Consider the following 14,648-nt stretch of genomic DNA (forward strand, 5'->3'; position numbering starts at 1 on the left):
GGGGGTCAATGGGTGCTATTCGGATTGGCGGTTGGTGACTAGTGGGGTGCCCCAGGGGTCGGTGCTGGGGCCTCAGCTATTTACCATTTATATAGATGATCTGGAGGAGGGAACCGAGTGTAGGGTGTCGAAATTTGCTGATGACACCAAGATTGGGGGAAAGGCAAATTGTGCGGAGGGTGTGGAGAGTCTGCAGAAGGATCTAGATAGGCTGGGCGAATGGGCCAGGAAATGGCAAATGGAATTTAATGTTGGCAAGTGTGAGGTGGTCCACTTTGGTAGGAAGAATGGTAGGAAGGACTATTACTTACGGGGCGAAAAACTGCAGCAGGCGACGGTGCAGAGGGACCTCGGGGTCCTTGTGCATGAGTCGCAAAAACCCAGCCTGCAGGTGCAGCAGGTGGTCAGGAAGGCGAATGGGATGCTGGCCTTCATAGCGAGGGGGATTGAATATAAAAGTAGGGAGGTCTTGCTGCAGCTGTATAGGGCATTGGTGAGGCCGCAGCTGGAGTACTGTGTGCAGTTTTGGGCGCCGCACCTGCGCAAGGATATTTTGGCCTTGGAGGGAGTGCAGAGGAGGTTTACTAGGCTGATACCGGAGTTGAGGGGGTTGAGCTATGAGGAGAGGCTGAATAAACTAGGCTTGTACTCGTTAGAGTTTAGAAGAATGAGGGGAGATCTCATTGAGACGTATAAGATGATGAATGGGATGGATAGGATAGAGGTGGAAAGACTCTTCCCGCTCAAAAAAGACAGTAGGACTAGGGGGCACAGCCTCAAGATAAAGGGGGGGCGGTTCAGAACGGAGTTGAGGAGGAACTTCTTCACTCAAAGGGTGGTGAATCTCTGGAATTCTCTGCCCGTTGAAGTGGTGGAGGCTGCCTCGCTAAATATTTTTAAGAAGCGGGTTGATGGGTTTTTGATAAGAGAGGGGATTAAGGGTTATGGGGAGAGGGCGGGAAAGTGGAACTGAGCCACGACAGATCAGCCATGATCTTATTGAATGGCGGGGCAGGCTCGAAGGGCCAGATGGCCTACTCCTGCTCCTATTTCTTATGTTCTTATGTTCTTATGTTCTTTGAGTGAAGAAGTTCCTCCTCAACTCTGATCTAAACTGCCCGCCACTTATCTTGAGGCTGTGCCCCCTAGTCCTGCTATCCTTTCTAAGCGGGAAGAATCTCTCTACCTCTGCCCTATCCATCCCCTTCATTATCTTATACGTCTCTATAAGTTCCCCCCTCAGCCTTCTAAACTCCAACGAGTACAGACATAAGAACATAAGAAATAGGAGCAGGAGTAGGCCATCCAGCCCTTCGAGCCTGCCCCGCCATTCAATAAGATCATGGCTGATCTGTCGTGGCTCAGTTCCACTTTCCCGCCCTCTCCCCATAACCCTTAATCCCCTCTCCTATCAAAAACCCATCAACCCGCGTCTTAAAAATAGTTAGCGAGGCAGCCTCCACCACTTCAACGGGCAGAGAATTCCAGAGATTCACCACCCTTTGAGTGAAGAAGTTCCTCCTCAACTCCGTTCTAAACCGCCCCCCTTTTATCTTGAGGCTGTGCCCCCTAGTCCTATTGTCTTTTTTGAGTGGGAAGAGTCTTTCCACCTCTATCCTATCCATCCCATTCATCATCTTATACGTCTCAATGAGATCTCCTCTCATTCTTCTAAACTCTAACGAGTACAAGCCCAGTTTATTCAGCCTCTCCTCATAGCTCAACCCCCTCAACTCCGGTATCAGCCTAGTAAACCTCCTCTGCACTCCCTCCAAGGCCAAAATATCTTTGCGCAGGTGCGGCGCCCAAAAATGCACACAGTACTCCAGTTGCGGCCTCACCAATGCCCTATACAGCTGCAGCAAGACCTCCCTACTTTTATATTCAATCCCCCTCGCTATGAAGGCCAGCATCCCATTCGCCTTCCTGACCACCTGCTGCACCTGCAAGCTGGGTTTTTGCGACTCATGCACAAGGACCCCGAGGTCCCTCTGCACCGTCGCCTGCTGCAGTTTTTCACCTCATAAGTAATAGTCCTTCCTACCATTTTTCCTACCAAAGTGGACCACCTCACACTTGCCAACATTAAATTCCATTTGCCATTTCCTGGCCCATTTGCCCAGCCTATCTAAATCCTTCTGCAGACTCTCCACACCCTCTGCACAATTTGCCGTTCCCCAATCTTGGTGTCATCAGCAAATTTCGACACTCTACACTCGGTTCCCTCCTCCAGATCATCTATATAAATGGTAAAAAGCTGAGGCCCCAGCACCGACCCCTGGGGCACTCCACTAGTCACCGTCCGCCAATCCGAATAGCACCCGTTGACCCCCACTCTCTGCCTCCTATTTGACAACCAATCCTCTATCCACGCTAACACCCTACCCCCAACTCCATGTCCCTCGACCTTCTGCAATAACCTCTTGTGAGGCACTTTGTCAAACGCCTTCTGAAAATCTAGAAAGACCACATCCACCGGCTCTCCTCTATCCACCGCCCTAGACACATCCTCATAGAACTCCAGTAAATTTGTCAGACACGACTTCCCTTTAATGAAACCGTGCTGCGTCTGCTCTATCAAGCAATTCCCTTCAAGATGCCTCGCAATTTCCTCCTTAATGACAGATTCTAACATTTTACCTACCACAGATGTTAAACTAACCGGCCTATAATTCCCCGCCTTTTGCCTGGCACCCTTCTTAAACAACGGCGTAACAGACCCAATCTATTTAATCTCTCTTCATAGGCCAACCCCCTCATCTAGTGAACTTCCTCTGCACTCTCTCCAAGGCCAATATGTGCTTGCGCAAGTGCAGCAACCAAATCTGCACACAGTACTCTAGCTGCAGCCTCACCAGTACCCTGTATAGTTGCAGCAAGACCTCCCTATTTTTATATTCTATCCCCCTCGCTATAAAGGCCAGCATTCCATTTGCCTTCTTGACCACCTGCTGCACCTGCAGACTGGGTTTTTGCAACTCATGCACAAGGACCCCCAGGTCCCTCTGCACCGTAGCATGCTGCAGCTTTTCGCCCTTTAAATAGTAATCCCTCCTACTATTATTTCTGCCAAAGTGGATAACCTCACACTTGCTAACATTATACTCCATCTGCCAGATCCTCGCCCACTCGCTTAGCCTATTCAGATCCCTCTGCAGACTTTCCATACCCTCCACGCAATTTGCTTTACCACTCATCTTCGTGTCATCAGCAAATTTCGTCACCCTCCACTCAGCCTCCTCCTCCAAATCATCTATATAAATGGTAAATAGCTGAGGCCCCAGCACCAATCCCTGTAGCACTCCACAAGTCACCAACCGCCAATCAGAATAGCACCCATTGATACCAACTCTCTGCCTCCTATTAGACAACCAATCCTCTATCCACGCTAACACCTTAACCCCAACTCCGTGCACCCTAACCTTCTGTAGCAACCTTTTATGAGGCACCTTATCAAATGCCTTTTGAAAATCTAAAAACACCACATCCACCGGTTCCCCTCTGCCTACCGCACTAGTCACATCCTCATAGAAATCCAATAAATTTGTCAAACACGACTTCCCCTTAACAAATCTGTGCTGCGTCTGCTCTATCAAACCATTCTTTTCTAGGTGCCTCGCTATTTCTTCTTTGATGACGGATTCAAGCATTTTTCCAACTACAGACGTTAAACTAAGCGGCCTATAATTCCCTGCCTTTTGTCTGCTACTTTTTTTAAACAGCGGCGTAACATTAGCCGTTTTCCAATCTTCCGGCACTTCCCCAGAATCCAGCGAATTTTGGTAAATAATTACTAAGGCATCCACTATCACCTCTGCCATTTCCTTCAGAACCCTGGGATGCATTCCATCTGGTTCTGGGAACTTGTCCACCTTCAGTCCCATTACGTCTATCAAGCACTATCTCTCTAGTGACAGTAATCGCATTCAGGCCCTCAACTCCTACCATCTTTAATATCCGGCAAACTATTTGTGTCCTCTTCCGTGAAGACCGAGGCAAAAAACTTACTTAAGGCCTCAGCCATTTCCTCATCTCCCACCACTAAATCCCCCCTCTCATCCTCTAAGGGTCCAACATTCACTCTAGCCAGCCTCCTCCTCTTTATATATTTGTAAAAACTTTTACTGTCCTTTTTTATATTTAGTGCTAGTTTAGCTTCATATCTTTCCTTTATCAACTTCTTAGTCATTCTTTGTTGATTTTTAAAATTTTCCCAATCTTTTAATCGCCTACTACTTTTAGACACTCTGAATGCATCAGCTTTTAATTTAATACTCTCCTTTATTTCCTTCGATAACCACGGCTGGTTATCCCTTCTCCTACATTCCTTCTTTACCATTGGAATATATTTCTGCAGAGCACCAAAAAAGATCTCCTTAAAGATCCTCCACTGTTACTCAGCCATCCTACCAACCAATCTGCGCCCCCAATCTACATTTGCCAATTCCTCTCTCATCCTATCGTACTTCCCTCTGTTCAAACAGAGGACACAGGTCCGGGACCCTACTTTCTCATCCTCCACCTGCATCAAAAACTCAACCATACAATGATTGCTCGCCCCAAGAGGATCCCTCACAATAAGATCCCTAATTCTACCTGCCTCGTTACACAACACCAGATCTAAGACAGCTCGCTCCCTCGTAGGTTCCGTCACACACCGTTCAAGGAAACTATCACGACAGCATTCCAAGAACTCTTCCTCAAGCCCACCGCGTCCGACTTGGGTCAACCAATCAATACGCAGGTTAAAATCCCCCATAATTATCGCCGTTCCATTTCTGCATGCATCATTTATTTGCCTGTTTATAGCCCGCCCCACCTCTAAGTTATTATTTGGGGGCCTATAGACCACACCCACCAGTGTCTTCCTCCCCTTACTATTCCTTATCTCCACCCACAACGATTCCACGTTTTGCTCTTTGGAGCCTCTATCTTCCCTTACTACTGCCCTGATATTATCCTGAATTAACAGAGCTACCCCACCTCCTTTTTCCTCCCGTCTATCCTTCCTAAACACTTGATACCCCTGGACATTCAGCTCCCAGTCACTGTCACCCTGCAACCATGTTTCTGTAATGGCCACTAGATCATATCCATTTGTGCTGATCTGCGCCATCAGCTCATTCACTTTGTTCCGAATGCTTCGTGCATTCAGGTGAAGTGTCTTTATACCAGCCTTTATCTGGACCTTATTTGAAGGAACACTACTAACCTTTCTCATGCCCCGTACTCCTTTTATTATTGGGGCATCCTCAACATTTTCCCCTGCCCATACCCTCTCTTTTACTTTAGTAGTGAAGATAAGCTCCAGGTTGGTATCAGACAGAGATCATCGGTCAAGGCCAACTGTTGGGTGTAAAATATATTGGATTTGAACTAAAAGGGACAGAAAGTAGGGGTAACGGCCTTGTACCACCCTCATCTTTAAAATGTCTCTCAACAAAGCTGAGCCCTGTTTGTGGTTTGAAAACACACCAGAAGACATTGTTACTGCAAACCCGAGTATTAAAGGTGCATTCCAACTCAATACTACTGTCATCAAGAGAAAAGTGAATCAACCAGCTATTAATGTAGAAAAATTGTTTCAGTGAGAGACCAAAGCTCCAGCAACCACTGTGAAAAGTGACTCTAGTTGTGAACAAGCATTTGGATAATCAGTAAATAGCTTTTCAGACTTTATCTTTTCAAACAAAAACTTGGCCTAGTTTTAACATCTGATATTCTAAAACTTTATTTCTTTTTGCGTTGCCTGGCGAAGCTGTGCATGTATTCTTTGCATTTGTGGGAAGTTGGACCTTTTTGTACATTTTAAACTTTCTTGTTAATAGTCTCTATATCTTTACCCAAGTGAATTTTAGTAATAAATTAACTCCTTACTTAATAACTGAAGAAATCTGGCTGGCTTTACTCCTTTACCGAGCTACAAGCACTGAATTGGCAATATCACTTTTTTTTAAATTCAGCTCCAGGGTCAGACAAGGAGTCACCTCACCCCTCCTGTAACATAAGCTGCTTTGAAGTAAGTGCACTCAGTTGACTCGGGTTTGATTCCAGCCTTCGTGACTGCTTGTGTGGAGTTTGCACATGCTCCCCATGTCTGCGTGGGTTTTCTCTGGTGCTCTGGTTTCCTCCCACAGTCCAAAGATGTGCAGGTCGGGTGGAATGACTACGCTAAATTGCTCCTTAGTGTCCACAGACATGTAGATTAGGGGGAATTAGCTGTATAATTACGTGGGGTTACAGGGATACAGCCTGGGTAATATGCTCTGTTGGAGAGTTGGTGCAAACTTGAAGGGCCGAATGGCTTCCTTCTGCACTGTAGGGATTCTATGCTATCCCTGAAATTATGTAGAAAGCTAATGAACTTTATCAAATACATCAAAAGTATAGTTTTATCAAATAAAAAATTATTTGTTTACTTCACTTTGCAAGAATTATTAAAAGAGGTTTAGAGGAAGACACTGCATTCAAAATAATCACCATGTGAATAAATATTAGTTTGTAAAAGCTGAACTTCTCTGATGCTGTTGACATTTTTAAGAACAAGAGAATCAAGCAGATTCCAGAGTTAACTCTATTAATTTTGCATACTCAAATTGACCTGCAGATTGATCCAGGCCTCGAATAGGCCCAGGCTTTGAAATTCAGTTGAACATTTCAGGTACAATTTGAAATTTCAGCTATTTAGTTATCAAGAAATAAATTTAATCCATTTTATGTTTTTCATGTTCGCAGGGCATTCAAAAGATTTCACTGGTAATTAATTACTTTTGAATTGTTTTCATTGCATTATGACATTTAGTTACTTTTGAAAGTTAGAATTCTTGGGTTGGACTGCAATATTTATCTTTTATTGTAATATGTCATATTTTCTGCTAACTATTTCAACAATGTTATTTGGATAACATAAACCAATAAAGGAGATGGGAACAATACATTCAGGCACAAAAAGAAAGTTATTCTTTGCAGTAATAAACGCAAGAGAGCTATTCATGAGCCAACTCCATTGTCTGGAAATCTGAGTTTTGTCAGGCCATGTCCAGATTGACGACCCTATTAAAATCAATGGAACCATTGCCACAAAATATTCCTTCCATTTAAAAGTTGGAAAGTCCTTTACAGATGAGACCTAAGTAATGTATAAAACTTAATGGTTAGACATCTGAGCGATCCTTTACAAAAAGGCACTCCGAAAAGTCATATTCTTCAAGGTTTTCTTATCCTTCGCCATCCATCCATCCTCCTCTCTGGACTATGGTTCCACACTTGATAAATTCAGGCAGGCAAGTTAAAATCTTCCCCTGAACTGATCAGGAAGTTGAAACTTAAACTAATCTCCTCACTCAAAAAAGTCATGAGATAACCACCACTGACACTGACTGCTCTTTTCTCTCAGCTAACACAGAAATACACACGGCGGCAGAGTGGTTAGCACTGCTGCCTCTCAGCGCCAGGGACTTCAGTTTGATTCCCGGCTTGGATCACTGTCTGTGCGGAGTCTGCATGAGTTTGCTCTGGGTTCTCTGCATCCCCCCCACAGTCCGAAAGACTGCCACTTAGGACATTGGTCATGCTAAATTTTGATTTATTATTTTCACTGTATGCTAATACATGTGACAAGTATTGTTTCTTGCACACTATACAGACAAAGCATACCATTCATAGAGAAGGAAACGAGAGAGTGCAGAATGTAACATTACTGTTATAGCTAGGGTGGAGAGAGAGATCAACCTAACACAAGGTAGGTCGATTTAAATGTCTGTTGGCAGCAGGGAACAAGCTGTTCATGTGTCAGCTGGTACATGACCTCAGACTTTTGAATCTTGTTCCCGATAGAAGAAGATGGAAGAGAGAATGTCCAGGGTCACTAATAATGCTGACTGTTTTGCTGTGGTAGTGGGAAGTGTAGACAAGAGTCAATGGATGGGAGGCTGATTTCTTTGATGGATTGGGCTGCATTCACGACCTTTTGTAGTTTCTTGGACAGAGCAGAAGCCATACCAAGCTGTAATATAATCAGAAAGAATGCTTTCTATGGTGCATCTGTAAAGGTTGGTCAGAGTCGTAGCTGGAATGCCAAATTTCCTTAGTCTTCTGAGAAAGTATAGGCATTGGTGGGCTTCCTTAAGTATAATGTTGACATCAGAGTCCAGGACAGGTCGTTGGTGATCTGGACACCTAAAAATTTGAAGCTCTCGACCCTTTCTACTTCGTCCCCGTTGATGTAGACGGGCATGTTATCTTCTACACTTCCTAAAGTTGATGACAATCTCCTTCATTTTGTTGATATGGAGGGAGAGATTATTGTCGCCACATCAGTTCACCAGATTCTCAATCTTATTCCTGCACTCTGTCTCATTTTTGTTTGAGATCCGACCCACTACAGTAGTGTTCTCCCTCAGTGTACCATAAAAGTGCGACAACTAGGGGATTTTTACAGTCACTTCATTGCAGTGTTAACGTAAGCCAACTTGTGACACTAACAAATAAACTTTGAACCACTAAAGCCAGCCTCAGTCTCTCCCAGCAGCAAGGCAGGCCAACCCTCAGGCTGGGATGTCGCAGCTCCTGCTCAGGATGGCTGAACAGTGGCAGGTCTTTCACTTCCCGTTGCCTCAGAGCCACAAACCCAAACCTCAACCCAGTGCCAAATCCCCCGGCTGCCCCCATCCCAGTGCCATACATCCCCCCAGTCGTCCCACCCCAGTGCCACCCCCTGTGCCATCCCCCCAGTCGTCCCACCCCAGTGCCACCCCCTGTGCCACCCCCCCAGTCTCCCCCACCCTAGTGCCACCCCCCCAGTCTCCCCCACCCTAGTGCCACCCCCCCAGTCTCCCCCACCCTAGTGCCACCCCCCCAGTCTCCCCCACCCTAGTGCCACCCCCCCAGTCTCCCCCACCCTAGTGCCACCCCCCCAGTCTCCCCCACCCTAATGCCACCCCCCCAGTCTCCCCCACCCTAGTGCCACCCCCCAGTCTCCCCCACCCTAGTGCCACCCCCCCAGTCTCCCCCACCCTAGTGCCACCCCCCCAGTCTCCCCCACCCTAGTGCCACCCCCCCCAGTCTCCCCCACCCTAGTGCCACCCCCCCCAGTCTCCCCCACCCTAGTGCCACCCCCCCCAGTCTCCCCCACCCTAGTGCCACCCCCCCAGTCTCCCCCACCCTAGTGCCACCCCCCCCAAGTCTCCCCCACCCTAGTGCCACCCCCCCAGTCTCCCCCACCCTAGTGCCACCCCCCCAGTCTCCCCCACCCTAGTGCCACCCCCCCCCCAAATCTCCCCCACCCCTGTGCCACACCCCCCAACCTGCTCCCTCCACCCTGCCCAGGGTGAAGGTGAGGAGGAGGGTAAAGGTGAGGAGGGTAAGGGTGAGGGTGAGGAGGGTGGAGGGTGAGGGTGAGGCCTTCCCTCGGCCGCTAGTCGGGTCGCCGACCCTCCCCCCGACCCCCCGACCCCCCGACCCCGGCTCCTCCGGCCCGGCAGCACCGCCCCTACCTGTCTTGTACCAGCGGCTGAAGTAACGATCCACCACGGAGGGCCAGGCCCGCGCCGCCTCCCCCGCCATCGGAAGTTGCCGTCTCCTAGCGACCGAGCGGAAACAGCCGAGGTTCCGGGTCCGCTCCTCCGCCGCTCACTCCTGTCTGTCACTGGCAGCTTATTTACAGAGAGTTAGGAACAGCAAATCTCCATCCTGGGACACCTTCTGCTGTTACTCTGAGCAATCCTCTCTCTAGCTGTGCAGCAGCCACCCAGATAACTAACTGCAGGAAATCCACTCCATTGAAGCCCCAGCCCTTCCCAGTCTCAAAGTGAGATCACTTCAAACTTTGGCAACCAGCTGTTCTAACAGTCACTGCAGCCTGTGGTCCCAAAAAAGTTATACAGCTCTAGGAGATCTGCCTTCCCACACACACACACACACACACCACTGTTACCCCACTCACACAAAAACAGAAAATGCTGGAAAATCTCAACAGGTCTGACAGCCTCAGTGGAGAGAAAGGCACCTGAATTGTACCACCTCACCCGCCATGGAACCAGACTGGGCAAGGGGCGGACAATGGAAATATCCATTCACTTCTGGGGTGTAGGAAGGGGGGAATTTTCCAATTTCACTCAAGCGAAGCCATAAAATCCCACCCAGGGAGGTCTGGATGACCCATCCTCAGGTGTTGTCAGACCTGCTGATATTTTCCAGCATCTTATGTTTTTGTTTCAGGTTCCAGCATCTGCAGTATTTTGCTTTCATCTGTCACTCCTGGTTTAACTCTCTCCCATCCAGCTTCTATGCTGCTCATGGCTCTGAAACTATTCTTATTGATTCAGGAATGACATTCTCTGTTACTGTAAACATGATGCATTATCCTTTCCTGTGTTCCGCAGAGTCTCTGCAATTTTGTGACACAGTCAGGCACCCAATCCTCTCACAAAGAATGACCAACTGTCCTGTACTTTAAGGGATTGGCCTTTGCATTAACTGATTATTCAATGTTTCTAAGGCAATCTATGGGAAATCATTCCTGGGAGACTCCAGGGCGAGTTTGAGTAATTTGAGCAGGAATGTAAATAAATGAGTCAGCCAGTAGAGAGAAGATCAGCATGGCCTGTAACTTACTCAGAATGGCACTCACCAGCTGATTGCCTACTCTGTAGTGACTTACCTTTTGCTGGAATTCCACAGCCCCTGTTTCACCAAACCTTCCTTATTCAGGCCAGGTGAAAAAGGAACAGTGAAGCACCTCAAGCAGCAAGGTGTAAATGGAACACAGTGAAGGAGATCATGCCCACTTTTTATGGCATGATCTGCCTTAAAGCAGATGAGATTAGGATCATAGAAAATAGGAACAGGAGGGGTCATTTGAAGCTTCAAGCCTGCCTGTCATTCATTATGATTATGGCTGATCATCCGACTCAATAGCCTGATCCTACCTTCCCCCTATATCCTTTGATTCCCTTCACTCCAAGTTCTACATCCAACTGCTTCTTGAAAACATACAATACTTTGGCCTAAAATACTTTGTGTTGTAGCAAATTTCACAGGTTGACCACTCTGGGTGAAGAAATTTCTACTCATCTCTGTCCTAAACAGTCCACTCTGTATCCTCAAACTCTGACCTCTGGTTCTGGACATCCCCACCATCGGGAACATCTTTGCATTTACCCTGTCTAATCCAGTTGGAATTTTACAGGTTTCTGAGATCCTCTCTTAATTATTCTGAACTCAGGCAAATTAATCCTAACCAACTTAAATCTCTCTCATACATCAATCCTGCCATACCAGGAATTAGTCCAGAAGTCTTTTCTGGACTAATGTTTCCTCTAGTACATCCTTCCTCAGATAAAGAAACCAAAAGTGCACACAGTATTCCAGGTATGGCCTCACCAAGGTCCTGTACAATTGCAGCAAGACATCCCTGTTCCTGAACTCGAATCCCCTCGTTATGAAGGCCAACATACATTTGCCTTTTTTCCTGCCTGCTGCATCTGCATGCTCACCTTCAGTGATTGGTGTCAGAGAACATCCAGGTCTCATTGCATATTCCCCTCTCCTAATTCATGGCCATTCAGATCTGCCTTCCCAGTTTTGCTACCAAACTGAATAATCTCACATTTATCCATATTATATTGCATCTGCTATTCATTTGCCCATTCACTTAACTTGTCCGAATCACGCTGAAGCATCTCTGCATCTTTTCACGGCTCACCCTCATCTGCAAATTTGGAGTTATTACATTTAGTTCCCTCATCTAAATCATTAATATAGATAGTAAATAGTGGGTGTTCCAGCACTGATCCCAACAGTACCCCACTAGTCACTGCCTGCCATTTGAAAAACTACCAATTTATTCCTACACTTTGTTTCCTGTCTGCCAACCAGTTTTCTATCCAACTCAGTACACTATCCCCAATGCCATGTGCTTTATTTTTACACGCTAATCTTTTTTGTGGGACTTTGTTGAAAGCCTTCTGAAAGTCCAAATAAATTACATCCACTGGCTCTCCCTCATCAACTCTACTAGTTCATCCTCAAAGAATTTACTCTCATTGACCCATTCAGGACCTTTGAACTTACCTTACAGCAGCTAGTACTGTAAAACTTGTCTCCTCCCGCACTCTATTCCACTTCAACTAAGTTCTCTGAGGGTACTGCATATTTCTGTGAAAGCTAAGCTCAGAAGATCCTGGAAGCAATGTAGGATTGTGTCGAGTTTGAATTTCTGAGCACAGCAGCAATCTATCATTACCACTTTTCAGAGGTCCCTGCTCCACAACTGTATAAAAAAAAATCAAATGCTATCTAAGCTGTTACCCAATTAATAAAAGATCAAAACCAAAGACTGTAAAATTATATAATTCATTTTGTATAAATTATTAAAAAAGCTACTGTCTTTGAAGAATGCCAATAACTTACACTGACATTACAAAAGGAGAAATATTCCATATCAAAAAGTATTTATTATTGAGATATATGTACAATACTTTTATTAAATGTAAAATACTTTCAATATCTAGTTAAGTATATAGCTCAATTAAGGGTTTTTTTTTCATTTACAATACTTGATGGTTCACAAACAGCTGTTCCAATGTAAAATTGTGCAAAAAAAAGTACTGATTTAAGGATTGAGTATTGGAGTTAGCAGATTAAAAACATGTGTAGAAGCAAATTGAAAACAAGGTTGTCGGACTAAAACAAGTTTCTTCTAAAGTGTATTTCTTGTGGAATCTTAACAACAAACCCACACTTCTATCCACCACCAAGGGAACAACAAGACAGTTCATACACCATAGACATGTGAGCAAGTTTTACTGTGAGGCTTGTAAAACAAACAACTGTATTCAGGAATTCATTTCACATGGAAGAAGTATATTTTATGAGTGGTGGCAACAAATATTCTAAACATAGTTATAATTAACAACAGAAGTTTTTCTTTATCATTGGCATTGTGTAATTGATGTTCATTTGTAAACTTTGAACTTTTCAAGTGCAGCTCAGTTATGTACCATTTTAATCTGTTTTCAATCATATGTGCATGGTCCTAACTGTTTTTCAGTTTTTATTTTATTTTGGCCTATGTTATAAATACCATCATTTTGCTTCCTTTGCCTATTAATTTCATTGTGCATAAAATAATACAAATTCATTTAGAGAAGAAATTGAACCTAATGGAGTTATATAATGTATAATATTTGATAAGATACTTTATTAGGTTTGAAAACTTTAGTTAAACTGATCATCATTAATAGTTTTACATAAGAAATCACAAGTGAATGATAAAATTAAACTTATTGACACTTTAATTCTCTTGGTGATGTTTCCATTCATCCCAATGTAAAAGCTGGCTTTATAAACTTGAGATGGAATAACAGGTTCAAAAAATAACAGTGACTTTTTCATTGAGAATGTCTTAAATTCTTGAGAATATCAAAGCTCCATACTTTAATCTTAAAACAAGATTCCCCCACCCCTGCCAACACCCATCCCATAATTCATGCCAATTGACCAACCAGGAAGTCTCATCAACAGTAATGTTAACATTAACAACAACAACTTCTGCTATATCAGAGCATATAAACTTTATTCCCATGCTTATGTTTCCATACGTATAAAATTTAAGTTATTTTGTTAAAAGATGATGAATTAAAGTTTTAAAGTAAATACATAAAAATGATACTAATTTCAACCTTAAATAGAAGTTTCTCTCCCCTCAGCATTATCGACATTAACAACACTCTCAAAGAAGGATAATATACAACACAGCCAGCAATTTACAGATTAATACTGTGATATTTCACATTTATATAGACTTTTGCACAAAATAAATGAGCACTGAGAACAACTACCTTCCATGTCTGACGATAGCTGCTACTTCCTGTGGAGTTGAATTCCTTGAGATAAAGCAAGGTTCATCTGATGTGTATGGAGATCTGCATTCCTCAAAGCTGCTTTCTGGGCATGTGGTTTCACCAGATTGTAAAGAGCCAAAAGTCTTACAAGTTTCAGTGTCAGTATCACTAAGTAGACCAATGCATTCATCATCAGAAAATCCAACTTTGTGTGTTGGTGAATGCCTAACAATAAATTCAGATGGTCTTAACTTGCTTTTCTGTTCCAGTAGATCAACACTTCTTACAATACTTGCCAGTGTTTTCACTTGTTGTTTTACTTCTCCCTTTTTCACCTGAACATATTTTCCCTTTATTGGTGACTTGCAATACTTGCGGCATATTCTGCAAAACACACACAAGTAACTGTAAGTCTCACGATTCAATGTATAAAATGGTTAATCTTGGAAAAGTTACTACCTTTCTTAAATAAATAAAGGTAGAGTCACAATGGTCCCTATGACCATAAGCTCAAAGAGAGAGTTGACTTGTGTGATGGTGATTTCATCTGAGGATCACCACATCTTACGTGAGGGGCAAGATTGAGAAGACAAGCCTTCCTGAATAACTTCACTGCACAGAAACTGAACCCGTGCTGTTGGTGTCACTCTGCATCACGCCCCAGTCATCCAGCCAACTGAGCTAAACTGACCCCCAATAAATAAATAACGACTTGGCATATAAACAATTAACACACCTGTTGTTTAGTTGGTGCAAGTGGTTGGAAGAACGGGGAAGAGGTGCAACTTGTGATTTAGACAGGAG

At 44.5% G+C, this 14,648-nt stretch overlaps 1 protein-coding gene across 1 annotated transcript in view; it reads right to left on the reverse strand.

Annotated features, from left to right (window-relative positions):
* The window catches only part of abitram (actin binding transcription modulator), a 32,870-nt gene extending 23,265 nt beyond the window's left edge, over positions 1–9,605 (reverse strand). The window contains exon 1 of the mRNA XM_080216997.1: positions 9,495–9,605. Within this exon, the coding sequence (XP_080073123.1) occupies positions 9,495–9,564 (70 nt within the window). The 5' untranslated portion in view covers positions 9,565–9,605. The remainder of the gene's footprint in view (positions 1–9,494) is intronic.
* Positions 9,606–14,648: the final 5,043 nt, after the last annotated feature.

This window comes from Carcharhinus amblyrhynchos, chromosome 2, assembly GCF_965287045.1.
Source record: "Carcharhinus amblyrhynchos chromosome 2, sCarAmb.v2.hapA, whole genome shotgun sequence".
In the NCBI taxonomy this organism is placed as follows: domain Eukaryota; kingdom Metazoa; phylum Chordata; class Chondrichthyes; order Carcharhiniformes; family Carcharhinidae; genus Carcharhinus; species Carcharhinus amblyrhynchos.